General features: G+C 45.0%; 5 protein-coding genes across 6 annotated transcripts; 1 reads left to right on the top strand and 4 right to left on the bottom strand.

Moving 5' to 3' along the window:
* Positions 1–841: 841 nt before the first annotated feature.
* LOC6587668 (GILT-like protein 1) lies at positions 842–4,242 on the bottom strand. Its single transcript, XM_002014016.2, has 4 exons — positions 4,116–4,242; positions 1,779–1,913; positions 1,343–1,702; positions 842–1,282 (listed from the first exon to the last, which is right to left on the bottom strand). Exons 1-4 carry the CDS (start codon positions 4,185–4,187, stop codon positions 1,097–1,099), a joined length of 753 nt encoding a protein of 250 aa, XP_002014052.1. The 5' UTR covers positions 4,188–4,242; the 3' UTR covers positions 842–1,096.
* Positions 4,243–5,035: 793 nt separating this feature from the next.
* Positions 5,036–5,479, bottom strand: LOC6587686 (dolichol-phosphate mannosyltransferase subunit 3). Its single transcript, XM_002014017.2, has 2 exons — positions 5,315–5,479; positions 5,036–5,252 (listed from the first exon to the last, which is right to left on the bottom strand). Exons 1-2 carry the CDS (start codon positions 5,462–5,464, stop codon positions 5,118–5,120), a joined length of 285 nt encoding a protein of 94 aa, XP_002014053.1. The 5' UTR covers positions 5,465–5,479; the 3' UTR covers positions 5,036–5,117.
* A 297-nt stretch (positions 5,480–5,776) lies between these two features.
* On the bottom strand, positions 5,777–9,477 carry LOC6587654 (coiled-coil domain-containing protein 149). 2 transcript variants are annotated; one of them, XM_026995307.1, is made up of 8 exons: positions 8,443–8,510; positions 8,047–8,388; positions 7,797–7,957; positions 7,147–7,737; positions 6,871–6,978; positions 6,710–6,800; positions 6,519–6,657; positions 5,777–6,454 (listed from the first exon to the last, which is right to left on the bottom strand). In XM_026995307.1, the coding sequence occupies exons 3-8, from the start codon at positions 7,911–7,913 to the stop codon at positions 5,860–5,862; spliced, it is 1,641 nt and encodes a 546-aa protein (XP_026851108.1). In that variant the 5' UTR covers positions 7,914–7,957; positions 8,047–8,388; positions 8,443–8,510; the 3' UTR covers positions 5,777–5,859. The 2 variants fall into 2 exon arrangements, with proteins under 2 accessions (XP_026851108.1, XP_026851107.1); XM_026995306.1 differs by lacking the exon at positions 8,047–8,388 and having other exon boundaries at positions 8,443–9,477.
* A 36-nt stretch (positions 9,478–9,513) lies between these two features.
* LOC6587671 (copper homeostasis protein cutC homolog) lies at positions 9,514–10,599 on the bottom strand. The gene is made up of 2 exons (XM_002014019.2): positions 10,591–10,599; positions 9,514–10,468 (listed from the first exon to the last, which is right to left on the bottom strand). The coding sequence occupies exons 1-2, from the start codon at positions 10,597–10,599 to the stop codon at positions 9,653–9,655; spliced, it is 825 nt and encodes a 274-aa protein (XP_002014055.2). The 3' UTR covers positions 9,514–9,652.
* A 3-nt stretch (positions 10,600–10,602) lies between these two features.
* On the top strand, positions 10,603–12,545 carry LOC6587722 (programmed cell death protein 10). The gene is made up of 5 exons (XM_002014020.2): positions 10,603–10,861; positions 10,971–11,148; positions 11,288–11,420; positions 11,487–11,651; positions 12,078–12,545. The coding sequence occupies exons 1-5, from the start codon at positions 10,790–10,792 to the stop codon at positions 12,160–12,162; spliced, it is 633 nt and encodes a 210-aa protein (XP_002014056.1). The 5' UTR covers positions 10,603–10,789; the 3' UTR covers positions 12,163–12,545.
* The last annotated feature ends 925 nt before the right edge of the window (positions 12,546–13,470 follow it).

A 13,470-nucleotide genomic window follows, 5' to 3' on the forward strand; every position in this document is an offset into this window, starting at 1 on the left:
TGGCAGCGCAGCTTATCGCCTCGCACCAAAAACAAATTACACGATAAGCAGCTGACGCTGCTCCGCAGAGCGATCAAAATATTTGACAACAAACATGTGAATTACGGGTAAGCTCCCACCCCATGCAGGGCTTCCTCGTCGGCGCTCATCTCCCCATGCTGCCATCACTAAGGTGCATCATCCGCGAGGACTTTGGACTCATTCAACCATAAACACATAATTTCTAGAACTGGCAGCACCCTGACTTAACCCGGTTCCTTCTCAGAGATTACGCCTACAACTACTATATTTAAATTTATAGAGAAACCCCGAGATCCATAGGGCTGATTGGGATGATTCTTGAATCGTATTAAAATGCAGCAAGGGAGCTTGGGTTATCCATATACTCTACAACATGTTGTTGAGAGAAAATAGTAATCGTAATACAATTTCTCGAAATTACATTCAATGCTTTACTTTACAAATGGATCTACAAATGGACAGATCTACAATCTGACGTCATCACGGCATCACTGACGTGACCAAAGACCCCTAGTCTTTGCAGACATCACCTTGATGGAATGGACCGTACATCAATTATATACAACATGTAATCTTGAGTCCAAGTCAAGCAGTTAAGATCCCATATTATTTTTCTACAATGTCTGTTCCGCAGTTTAGCATCCAAATTGTTTCATGTTTTCGACAGTTTCGGGTCCAGGTTAAGTCCTTCGAATATAGTCGGATAAATTTTGAATAGATTTCTATGCGTAGGGGGTTTTACGAAAAAATAAAATACATCCTGCGGAAAATATTCCAATATTCTCTATATTATTTAAACCTGTACTTAAAGAATTCACAATTTTTCTGTTTTTAACGTTTTATTTAATTGTTACATTTAAGAGCACTCCAGCTCGTGCAAAATAAGTTTGATCTCTGATATATATATTGGAGCTGGACGATTGGACGGCTTGGGTTTCAATTGGCCTGGAAGCAAACCAGTAAGCAGAACAAAAGAGAAAAACAAATCATAAGGCATTGAGATTCCCCATTGCACGGAAGTTGGGGCGGAAGCAATTGAAGATTGAGATTCAGATTCAGTTGGAAACTTGACAGCTTAGTAGAAGGAGCGGATAGACCAAAGACCCAGCAGGGAGCTTAAGATGGCGCTTACGCTGGCCAGGCTAGGGGTGGCGGCGGCGTTGTGCTGAGCGCAGATTCTGGGCTGGGGCGCCGAGACGTACTGGCAGAGGGTGCCAATGAAGTTGACCTGGGCGCGGTCGTTGACCTTCTTCTCGAATTGCTGCAAGACAATGGAAGAAGTTGGTTACGTGATCACCTCCTGGAGTGACGATGCACTCACCTCGTTGAAGAGAATACTGGGCACGCTGGTGAGGGGCTCCTTGAGCCGCATGGTGGCTTCGCCGGCCTTACGAAGCAGCTGACTGCCCTCGGTGGTGTTGGCGCAGGTCTTGATGTTCTCCCAGTTGTTGATGTGGTTCTCGGTGGCACAGCGCTGGCCGGGGTACACGTTGTCCGGGAAATTCTTGCCGGCCCGCATCAGGCAGTTGATGAAGTCGAGGGTCAGCGACTCGCGCGTGTACTCAATCTGGTAGGAGTTGGCTTGGATGTGCTCGATGGCGCAGGCATGCACCTTGTTGCCGTAGCACTCGTTCGGTCCATGGTGGCAGGTGAAGGTCACCTCGGCGCCCTGCGTGAAGAACTGCCGGGGCAAACAGATACCGATGCAAATGAGCCATTGTCCTGGTCGCCCCCGTGGCCCCTGCCACAGCACTCACCTGGGACTTGCCGAACGGCACAAATGTGAGATCCACCACATCGCGCAGCTCCCCCTTTACGGCCGGATAGAGCTGCTCCGTAATGAACTTGGCGCTGTCCGGGCACAGGGACTCGTAGTAAATGGCAATGGGCACCTGAGATGGAACACAAAATGGAAAACAGTTGTTTAGGCGGCATTTGCAATTTGCATTTTTGCGAGAGTCCAGCCCAGTTGTGGCATGCAAATCGTTTGCAAATCAGTTGCGGCTGAGTTGGCAACTGCAAAATATTATTACTCTTTGTTTGTCGGACGGGGACAATTGCCACATGCCACATGCCTCATGCCTCACTTGGCAGTTGAAAATGTTGTTCAGCATTAACCAGCATTTGTTGGTGGACAAAGAAGGCACAAGTTCGAGTAGATACAGAAAATATAGACGTATAGACGTTTGTATGTACTATAAGGATGGTGCGTACACAACTCTAAATAATATATGTATCTTAATACATTCTCTAATATTGCTTTTTAGCCAATGCTCCAATTGAAGATATTACTGCCTAGGCCCTAGTCTCTAGGCCCTAACAATGAATTGACTGCTGGTTTTCTATGAAATTTCGCTTCTCACCACGAAATGAAAGACGGACATATATTTCGTATATAACCCAGATCAATTGGTACCGGTCGATTATAGATGATACCTTATTTCGAAGCAAAACAAAAAATTATGAAACGTTGATGGGTTCGTGGATACAAACTTTGAGCGACACTGTCTTCTAGGATAGATTTTGTTTGATTGGGAAGTCTCTTAAAAAGAAATATGCGTATATGTAAACGTGTGTGTGTACCAATGCACCTATACTGGAGCCTATAATTGGCTTGTATGACTTTGATGTACAGATGTTTTTACATATGTACATAGTATATATTTATTGGATTAGCACTTAAAATGTGGTTTTATATGAGTATGTATGTCGAGTGCCTCAATTGAGGGAATTGACGACTCATTCGATTTCGCCGATCCCAGCTAATGAATCTGCTCTCAGTTCGTCTTCCAATTATTCTCCCTCTTTCATTTCGATCAATTTAAGTGGTCGTACTCCCAGCCTGAGTCACAGATTCAATCAAAGTAAAGCTGTTTCCGTTGAGACTGAGTACAGTGTGCACCAGCTACAATATAAGCTACAATGGTAAGTATTGGGTCTCTAAAATAGCACCGGCTCTTAGCAGAAAGAAACTCCAGTAGATCAAAACTAAACTAAATGAATATACATATATACATAATTAGTAAATGCCAACAATGAAATTCTAGTATACAATTGAGAAAATATACAAGTGAAAATAAATACAGTGGATTCCAAAACTAGCCTTACATATTTGTGCAGCCTGCTTAAAGTCATTCGTTATAGATTTTATATTCTATATTATATTCTTCTTGCAAAGGATGAACTGGTTTATATTATCTTGGAAAGTATTTTGCGAGAGTTATGTATTATTTACAAACGTTCCTATATGAACGTAACTAAAGGTTAGGGCTACAATAAACTATACATGCACACAAATTTGAAGTACCATGTGGTTAAAGCTCCCACCAATCAGGGAATATCATTTGTAAAAAATTACTTTTCATTTTGCCAAACTAGTGTGTGTTGTATGTCGTGACTACGGGCGGCAAATGATGCGCAATAAATTTAACAATGACTTCTAAAAAATAATAAAAATAAACGGAATGGTGTGCACACACATATGCAAATTATTTTCTGTTTTTTCCACGAACAAAGCGTCGGAGTTGGGGCCAAAGTTATATAAATCCGCTGACACACCGCTGGAAGAACCATACCATACCATTCTTTTTTTCGCTGGAACAACCACAACCGAAACAACTACACCAACAGGTTGGTGGGCGGGGGGCGGGGAAGAATGGAGTTGCAGTTGGTCGCCGGCGCACACCGGTTCCCACTATTCGAAACTGGTATCAGAACCGGTTCGCATCACAAACAACAAACGAAAATACCACCAGAGCAGAGTAGCAGAGCTGTACAATGGAAATTATGCTGAATGATTTTCCGTGGCATGGCATTTTCCGACAGCCTACAGTTCAGTCAACCCGTGCCACTTGTTGCTGCCCCGAAAAGGGTGCAGCACCACTCTACAATCACTATTCAGAGTTGCTATTTTCGGTAACTATTTCTTTTCATGCACTTTTCCACCTAAATGCTCGCACTCGTGCATACTGCGGCGTCTTCGGGGGCCCTGACACGCTTTTTAGTTGTGCAATCATTGTTTTTGCGCGCTGATTCGCGTGGCCTCGTCTAGGGCTTGACCACTTAAGGATGGGCTAGATGGACTGGAGACTCACCTTGGCAGCACTGTGGACGGAGGCGACCAGGCAGGCCAGCAGCAGGCAGACACCAATGAATTTGTGACTCATTTCGCTTTTTATGGAATTTTCGGACACGTAACCAGCGGCAGTTCTGTTGCGAGAGACGTCTAAGCGCGATTTGTTTGTGCTCAAAGCTTGACACGCTAGCTAGCCCCCCAAAGAGTCCGAGTTGGCGTCTAGCATGCATAATTGGGGCTGGGCAGGGTAAAACTATAAAAGGTAAGTCGACGTCGCGAGAGCTCTCCATGGGCCGTCGGCTCTGAGAGCTCTTAGCTTGGCTTTGGGTCGAGCCACGTTGCGACTGCATTTGAATGTACATCTGTGTGCAGACCGGTTCTCTTGGGAACTCTCGCAGCTCTCTTGTTGATACCGTCGCATCTATATACATACGTACATACATTTGATTAGTGGCCCTACCTAATACAGATATACCTCGGGACTGGTTAGCGGCTAGCGACTAGGATTAGTTAGAGATGGCATACAATTTGAATTGAATAAAAAATATGTAACCTGCGGCGACAAAGTTAGCGTTCACTATTTTTAGAAACAAGGCCAGCTGTAGGTTCAATTAATAGCTCTTTGGGGACTCTGCGAATAATTACTTAAATTCTTTCCGGTACCTTTGTACTCCAGATCATGCGGCTCTCCATAAATGTACAATCAGCGTTGCGCCATGACGTGACACGCTTCCTTACGGTTTTTCATTACGGATGGATGCAATATAAGGAAGATATTTTCTTCCAGCGTTATCTGTCACTCAGTCTGGTGGGTGTTCAGTATTTCCATTCCTCACAAACTGAATCTCCAAATGTTTTCCAACTTTTCCACCTGGGGAAATCAATCTCATGCGGCTGCAATGTTTTCGACGCACGCAAAAACCAAAAAGCGGCACAAAGTACATTCATATACAACTTTTATAATTAATGGAATTACAAATTAACATGCACAAGGTTTCAGCGTAGTATGTTGCCCACTCCATCAGTCGCGAAACCGAAATCCCTTGGCAATCAAATCTTTGCGGGCCTCTAGAATCTCAGCCTGCAGTTCCTTTGCCGCCTCGGGGCAATCGTTGAAGGTAAATGTCCGGTACAGCACAGTCCACACGGAGTACAGCTAGGGTTATTGGACAAGATGGGGATTAATTATGATTCCTTCCATGAATTCCCTCCACTTACGCCAAAGAGAACCAGCAGCAGCAGCGGCAACAGCTGAATGTGCAGCAGATATTTGCTCGTAAACTGCGTTTGCACTGTGCCCAGCACTACAGAGAGGTAGGGCACTGCGAAGAGCGTTGCGTAAAAAAGCCAGCGTTGAAGGTTCGTCATATTTGATTAAATTATTAAATGTTTATTATTAAATATTTTTAATTCTGCGGTTCTTTACTAAGCGACAAATTATACGGTCTCACCCTCAGAAATATACCGAAATATACGGTCTCATTTTCAAAATATACCGTGAGGCACGAACTTAGCCCACTTAAACCCCCTTTATTTAAACACGATAACAACTTGATTTAAGCCGCGGAAAATAGTACTATTAATAATCGTTGGGAAAGGCAGATCCCAACATTCCCTTCCTTAAATACATATATTAATTGTAGGCGGGTATATTAATATATATATATAATAATAGAACGGCATCTTGTCAACATTTACGATATGGTTCTATTAAAGTCCTGTCTTGGGGAAAATATATAGAAATATGGGACTAGATTTTGCTACTAATGGATAATAGAGGCCACATTCTCTGCTCTTATTGTGACCAATGCCTCGTAATCGCGCAGGTCTAGCTCATGCAGCGCCTTCTGCACCAAGGTGGCCAAATGCGGTGGCAAGTCCTTAAGATCTTCCATTCGCTCTCGGGCCACAGCGCTGGAAATGCGCGGCGTACCATTGCTGCGGGTGCCAAAGCCACAGTTGCCGGAGTCTGTGGTGGCCGACGATGATTTATGGAAGTCCTCCCTCTGCACATCCACTTCGTAGACGGACGAGTCCACCGATTCGGCTGAAAGCGATGACATGCCATCGTCAGAATGCTGCAGCGTCTCTATCCCATTGCAGTCACTTGGTTTGTGCTTGTTGTGTTCCTCCGGTTCCGGAGTCAGAGTGCCGCCAGCATTATCTGGAGCACTGGACGGAATGCTGCTAATGTCTATGTCATCAACCATAGCGGCGCAGTAGCCATTGAGCAGTAGCTGCGAGGGGGCATAGCCGTAGTCGTCATCATCCTCCTGATCCGCATCAGCACTATCTGCATCACCGGCCAGGAGTTGCTGCCAACGTTGCTCCAAGTCTGTCATTTTACCAGCGAGTATTCTGTGGAAATAGAGAGTTCTTTGAATGAAATTCTCTTGAATGGTTATATCTGAGTATCTCTCACTTGTTGGTCTTCTTCTGATGCGTTAGAGCCAGGTTCTTGTCGTTCAGGTTATCGAGTAATGCCAAGCACAAGGATTTCAGGTCATGTATGGTCTCCGTTTTCTGTGGCAAATCAATGCCGCTTTCTAGAATTGTCTTAACTGAAAATGAAAGCATTAAAGTGGAGGTAATAGGAAGACTACAGAGGCTTACCCTGCCTGGGGCTCAATATGGTCTCGTCGTTTGCGCTGGTGCCGCCGCCAAGTTTCACAATTCCTTTTTTGCGCTTCGCATCTAACATGGACTGAGGGGCAGGTTAAAGAGGGATTGATTGTAGTACACAGTCGATGAATTTACGTGATTTGTTTTGCTACCTTATATTTGGAAATGCTCTGTTTGGTTAGATCCAGCTCGCCCTCCTGGATTTTCACACGTTCATGCAGGTACTTGTTCTCCAACAATACGCCATCAATATCGAGCAGCTGCAAAACATTATGAGTTTTAAGATTCGAAAATACCAAGATATTGCATCACCCTTGAGCAGCTGAGTCGATCCCAGAATCTAAGAACAATATACAGTCCGAAAAACATCGAACCACTTTTTGGCCATGCAAAAACTTGGTATTGCTTGAACCAAACAAAAACCTTACCTTGGGATGCGTTTTCTTGGCCCTGAGGGCCACAAATAGTTCGTGATTTAGGCGATGCGCCTTGCACTTGTACGCATCCCGCTCTGTAATCAGTTCCTCCTTTTCGTCAATGATCGCCTTGAAATCAAACGCCAGCTGCGCGTTTTTCTTCTTCAGATTCTCCAGATGGCAAATGAAGTTGGCCCGCTCCCGCCTCCATTGCAGCTCCTCTTTGTTTCGTGCCGCATTCTCGCTGGCCATGGCCTGCACCCGAGCCTTGTTGCTGGCCTCTGTCTCACGCAGCAGCTCCATGTCTCCCTGAATCTCGTTCAGCCGCTGCTTCAAGCCCTCCACTTCGGTGTTTAGCTTGAGGTTCTGCTCCCGGGTCTCGTGTAGCAGTGCAGCAAGACTCGAGTTCTGGCTGAGGGGGCCGCATCCGTTGCCGCCCACGGTCACGAGTTCGCTATTGTGTTTCAGGGCAGAGTAGCGCAGCTGCAGGGTCTCTGCCATCAGCTTATACTGATCCCGTTCCACGCGGAATTGCTCCAGCTCCAGCCGCAGTATCCTCAATGCCTCTACTTTGCTCTGCAGCTTACGATGAACGGCGGAGGTCTGCAAAAACACAGTAACACCTTTCACATATGTAAATTTTAAGGCAGGGGTCGTCTTACCTCAACGTTGTACGTGTCCATATGGTCTCCGTAGGAGAGCTCGTATTGGCTGACTGCCCCTCCACTGGCGCTGGCCACATCCAAGTCCAAGTCCAAGTCCATGCTGAATGTCTCCATAGGTTTTGCAAGTGTCTGACATTGACAATACAAGTCGAGGCAGTCTGGAATTACAGATATCACAATATCTTTGCTTCAGAGGGCTCCATTCTGGCCAAACACAAAGGCAAGAATGAAATGAATCAATTTTTACCTGCGCATGCGCTTAAAGCGCCAAAATGTATGCTACATATGCTGTTTATCGATAAGATGTGCAGGAACAATCGGATCGGTTGATATTTGTTGTATTTATTTATTATTCATAAATATGATTCAAAATGTTTCTAGATGTACGGGTTTTTATGTGTCAGACACACTTTCGAGAACGTGATTTTATTGAAATCGTTTTCGCGGCGGCGCGGCTGCTTGCAGCCAAACTGAAGGCTCCTCTGCCGTTGAATCAGAGCGCTCCTCACAAGATTACAAAGAATCTTCACATCCGAAACTGTCTCGCTTTTGATTTGCAAACTTTCAACGCTCTCCAAAATGTTTTCAACTGATGGGCTATAGTTTTAGGAGTCTTTCAAGTGAAAGATTTCTATTTACATACCTCTTTCAATGAGCTTTTGATGGCGAACCAGATCCACATCTAGGGAATACAACGACGCCGGAGCAGGAGCATCCCGGCCTCCCCTCTGTCGATTATCCAAGTCAATTTGGAGTGATTTATACAGCGCTTGTCTGTCCCATGATACGTCAGTGGAACATCCGGCCGCCTTGGCTTCTTTCTGCGGCAAATAGCCCTCCGTCGTGGGCTTGCATTGTGTCCAGCATATTTCCTCAAATGTGGCCGCCTTGCAAGCCTCACGATGTGGGCTCCTTTTGATTGGAAAGCAAGACCGAGGCGCGCGCAAACGTTCCATTTCTTGATCAATAGAATTCATCCTTTTTCGCACGCCAAGGAGTTGCGCTGAAGCTCTTCGTTCACAGGCACCATTTTCCTGCCAGACAGATTTTATAGTCGCGCCGAGGTGTTGCGTTGAAGCTCTTTTTTCGCAGCAACCATTTTCGCTCAATACGGACTTTGTCCTGGGGCCAAGGAGTTGTTTGGAAGCTCTTCGCTCTAAGGCCCCATTTTCGTTCAAGACAGGTTTTGTTTTTACGCCAAGGAGTCGCGCTAGAGCTCTTTCTTCGGAGGAACCGTTTACGCCCCTTACAGATTTTGTCTTCAGGAGTTGCTTTCCAGGTCCTTGTTCACAGGCACCATTTCCATTGTGGACCGCCTTGACCGCACCGTTTGGTTTGATTGATGGTTTGATGGCTGATTGGTCTGGTCTCCGCCTTTCTTCGATTAGCGACTTGAGAGTCTTCTCGTTGGCCCTCAGTTGGGCCACGACATTTTGATTGGTCCGCACTAGCCTCTTGATATTGTGAATCTGATCGCTAAGCTTGTTCCCATACATTTCGACCCTTTGCAACACATCCTGCATGCTGTCCACCTGTCGTCCAAAGTCCGTTTTACTTTTCGTTGATGTGGTCTTCTTTTGTTTATGTTCACTCATGACTACGCCTTCGATGGTGGTGCTGGTCCGCAGGTTGATCTAAAATTTACTAGGAAATTTCCCTTAATTTTTTTATATTGCTTTTGATTTGAATTTTAGAAAAAAGACTACCATACGAATTTCACAAACTGAGAGCTGGGATCTCTATCAATTCCGAATTATATTGATGAACCTGATGCACAACATTTGTCAGTCTGGCGATAGAAAATTAACTTAAAGCTAGCCAACACCATGCACCATCCTCTTATGCTCCTATCCTCATCGACAACTCATGGCATTGGCTATGGTTACCATTTTGCGCACCACATTCGAGTTGGTGCCGTAGTAGGGGTCGATGTCCTGTTTGCCCATCGTCACATCACATTCCATGCGTGTGGTAGTGGGCGCCGTATAGTCCTCGCCGGCCGTGTCCATGGCAGAGGCGTGGAACTCGAGGCACCGACTGACTGTCAGGATCTCCTCTAGATTGGCCACCTTGATGCCCGCTCCAGGCATTATGATGATGTCCCTGTGATGTTTGGCGATCAACTGAGCGAGACAATCGGCTCCCTCGGCTGCCGATGGCCGGAAACCGCTGCTCAGGATACGCTTAAAGCCCAGCTCCCGCAGCAATTCGACATGCTCGTGCATACGCTTCTGGTCGGTGAGATCAAAGGCCCGGTGAAAGGTCACGGGCAAGCCACCAGATTGCTGCATCACTTGCCTGCACTTGTTGGCGTCGATGGTGCGATCTGTGTTAAGCGCGCCAAAAACAAAGCCGTCGGCGCCATGCTCCCGCAGCAGAGCCATGTCCGTGAGAATGGCCTGCATTTCCTCCTCGCTGTACAGGAAGTCTGTACCACGTCGGGGTCGCAGCATGCAAAATATGGGCAGCGTAAACGAGTCCTTCAGCGTTTTCAGCGTACCCACGGTGGGTGTGAGGCCGCCCTCGCCCAGTGCCGAGCACAGCTCTATGCGCGAGGCACCTCCAACCTCGGCGGCAAATGCTGAACCAATCGAGTCCACACAAACCTCCAGTTTAATGTCATGTCCTGACATTTTTTGTTTATAAACAAATATATTGTTGTAGGCGTACTAGCGGTGGGTCAACCAACCGATGCCGATCAGCTGTTTGTGACCGCACATCACTAGGAGCACGAGTGCAATCGATATATCGAGTGACCGATATACCAGCTCGAGTGCATTGTTGGCAACACTGTGCCCATTTTGTTGTGAACAATTTTTGTTAATTTTTTAATTTAATTTGTGCAAGTCGTGCGAGTGCAGAGCGTGGCCCAGATAGCGGAACCATTGAACAAAAGTGCAGCATGCGCCAGTCGACATAGGAAGTACCATCAACGCAACGCAATAGGTTGCAGCCAGATCGGACGTAGGCAATAGACGAAGTACATAGAAATGACCATGGGCGAGCGTGAGCCAACTTCGTCTCTCGTTCTGCCCGTTATACTGCGGCCTATTTTCTCACAGGTATGAAAACCCAAACGGCCAAACAACGCCATGCCAGTTAGTGGAAACTGGGGGGCGGATTGCCAGATTTACGGATGTTGCATAAACGTGTATTTAACTTCATTTTCAGCTGGAGCGACGCGATGTTGGCGCAGCTCAATCTCTGCGCTCGGCCATACTTAAATCGGAGCAGAACAATCCGGGGTTTTGCTACGACCTCGTTGCGACGATCGTGCGACGTGCTGATCTAAATGTCAACCTGAATGAGGCCGTCTTGCGATTGCAGGGCAACATTACAGAAGCAGACCGTAAGTCGAACAATGCAAACAATTGAATGCACTTGCATACACCAATACCATACCCATACCCATACCCATGCGCCTGTGCTTGTGTGTGCATTCACCTTTTGTGTTTGTTCTCACGTTTATATTTATATATTTATCGCAGTTAATGAATACCGCTTGACACGCACCGAGGAGCCCTTCCAGGAGCTGAACCGCAAGTCAGTGGCCCTCAAGGTGATCCTCAGTCGCATACCCGACGAGATTAACGATAGGAAGACCTTTCTGGAGACCATTAAGTGAGTCCCTACTCGTATCTATCTATCGTCACGCTGTTTAATTGTGAATCATCCATCTGCTTGCAGGGAAATCGCCAGCGCCATAAAGAAATTGCTCGATGTGGTCAACGAGATCGGCTCGTTCATACCGGGCGTTACGGGCAAGCAGGCTGTGGAGCAGCGGAAGAAAGAGTTTGTCAAATATTCCAAGAAGTTCAGCACAACGCTGAAGGAGTACTTCAAAGAAGGACAGTAAGTGTTGTGACAAAGACACTTTGTCTATTTATCGTTTCTGTAAGGGACTGCGAGCGAATTTTACCCGCCTGTCTGATAGCCAGCCGGTTTCTTTAATCGTCTCATATCTGGTTTCTTATCGTATCGGGCCAACCGTAAGAATGATGTCATGCCATAGGCGTTCCGGGTTTATGTTTATCAGCTGTTGGAATAGAATGGAGTAACTCTTCTACGAGTGGGGTGGGGGTGGGGCATTTGCTTTAAATTGCAAATCGAACTGTAATGGTTTCGCTTAGGCACTAATGCTAACCGGCCTTGAGGTAATTGGCCTGTCCCCTGGTGACCTTTTCCGTACCCAGGCCAGATAATCGATTCAGAATAGTAAAGTATGAAGAGGATATGCCCCCGCACTAATCAACCATCAATGTTTTCTTCTATTTCCAGACCGAATGCAGTATTCATAAGTGCACTTTTTCTAATACGGCAAACGAATCAAATAATGCTGACAGTTAAGAGCAAATGCGAGTAGAAAATTAAATGTTTGAATTATGACAAACCTTAGTGGCATTTTAAATTTATGTTTAAATAACCATTTAACTACACCCACACACACACAAATCAAATAAAATCGAGAAAGAGATAAGCGCATAAGAAATGCAAGCACACAAATATTACACACACTCCTTCGCCCCAAAAAGAGCCCGAAACAAAAGCAGTCCGAGTTAAATGTTTAAACGAAAATCTGTTGCAACTATCTAGTTAAGCCTAATCCTAATGTACACCATATCTATATGTATGTATATGGATATGTAACCACTAATCGGAGACTAAACCCAATGCTAAAAAATGCAAAGGCCCCAAGCATTGATTGTAATTTATGATTGACAAAGAGAAACTATTTGATGGAGAGGACGACTGTGTGCATGTGTTGTTTATTTTTCTCGTTTACAATTTATTGTAAATAATTCATTCTTTTTCTGTTAACAACAACAACTGCAGCCGTTTGTTTGCTTTTGTTTAGGAAAAGCGCCTACGAATAAATTTAAAATTAGTGAAAAATGAGAGCGACACAGGAAATGTATGTAGACCAGAGAAGAAGAAGACGATGAATAACCCTTGAATTTTTAACTGTTTTTAATTGTTAGAGTTTGAAATTGAACAACTATACATAATAATAATCATTTACTTGATGACATGTTTGATTTGAAAATGCGGTAGAGAAAGACAGTAGAGTAGGTGGCCGAGAGGCAAACTATCAACAGGATAATGAACGAAAATTATTTTATTTAAAAAATGTTATACAAAAACGAAAAGAAACAAATAAAACAAAAACTCATAATGTAGAAATAACAAAAACAAAAGCGACAAATAAATGTATTTATATTCCAAGAGGAAACTTTTTGTTTCATATTACTACGGGTCAAAGATCGTTGCACACAAAAGGATGGAGCTGAAAAATAGATCATCTGTACATGGATAGTGGTTTATAGTTTTTGATGTATTGTGCTTACTCCAGAAGGTTTTTTATTTAGTTTTATTTGGGTTTTGTGGGATTATCTTTAAGATTTTAGAATACTTTTTGACCTATCCGATCAAGAATCTTGTAAGAAATTACTTTCTTTTGTGCGTAAAAAATGACTACCCCTACAGTAGGAATCTCTTGTGTTAGCTGCGGCTGTTAGCCTTAACAGTGGCAGACCGTTAACAGTTTCAACCCCAAAAGGGGAGAGAGAGAGAGAGAGAGCGCCAACGCCAAAGTGCGGAGAAAATTGCCCATTTTTCAGTGTCATTTGACAGAAAAATCGATTTGCCGTGCACACTGGGCCACTCCGGGCAG

Source organism: Drosophila persimilis, unplaced genomic scaffold (assembly GCF_003286085.1).
Source record: "Drosophila persimilis strain 14011-0111.01,24,50 unplaced genomic scaffold, DperRS2 tig00000000-arrow-pilon, whole genome shotgun sequence".
Classification (NCBI taxonomy): Eukaryota; Metazoa; Arthropoda; class Insecta; order Diptera; family Drosophilidae; genus Drosophila; species Drosophila persimilis.

Coding starts and splice junctions, on each gene's coding strand:
- LOC6587668 (XM_002014016.2), bottom strand. CDS start 4,187: ATGAGTCACAAATTCATTGGTGTCTGCCTGCTGCTGGCCTGCCTGGTC. Junction 1,914..4,115: donor CCGTCCACAGTGCTGCCAAG/GTGAGTCTCCAG, acceptor GTTCCATCTCAG/GTGCCCATTGCCATTTACTA. Junction 1,283..1,342: donor CCAGTATTCTCTTCAACGAG/GTGAGTGCATCG, acceptor ATTGTCTTGCAG/CAATTCGAGAAGAAGGTCAA.
- LOC6587686 (XM_002014017.2), bottom strand. CDS start 5,464: ATGACGAACCTTCAACGCTGGCTTTTTTACGCAACGCTCTTCGCAGTG. Junction 5,253..5,314: donor TGCTGCTGGTTCTCTTTGGC/GTAAGTGGAGGG, acceptor CAATAACCCTAG/CTGTACTCCGTGTGGACTGT.
- LOC6587654 (XM_026995306.1), bottom strand. CDS start 9,394: ATGAGTGAACATAAACAAAAGAAGACCACATCAACGAAAAGTAAAACG. Junction 7,738..7,796: donor TGGACACGTACAACGTTGAG/GTAAGACGACCC, acceptor GTGTTTTTGCAG/ACCTCCGCCGTTCATCGTAA. Junction 6,455..6,518: donor CATCAGAAGAAGACCAACAA/GTGAGAGATACT, acceptor CTATTTCCACAG/AATACTCGCTGGTAAAATGA.
- LOC6587722 (XM_002014020.2), top strand. CDS start 10,790: ATGACCATGGGCGAGCGTGAGCCAACTTCGTCTCTCGTTCTGCCCGTT. Junction 11,149..11,287: donor CAACATTACAGAAGCAGACC/GTAAGTCGAACA, acceptor TATTTATCGCAG/TTAATGAATACCGCTTGACA. Junction 11,652..12,077: donor GAGTACTTCAAAGAAGGACA/GTAAGTGTTGTG, acceptor TTCTATTTCCAG/ACCGAATGCAGTATTCATAA.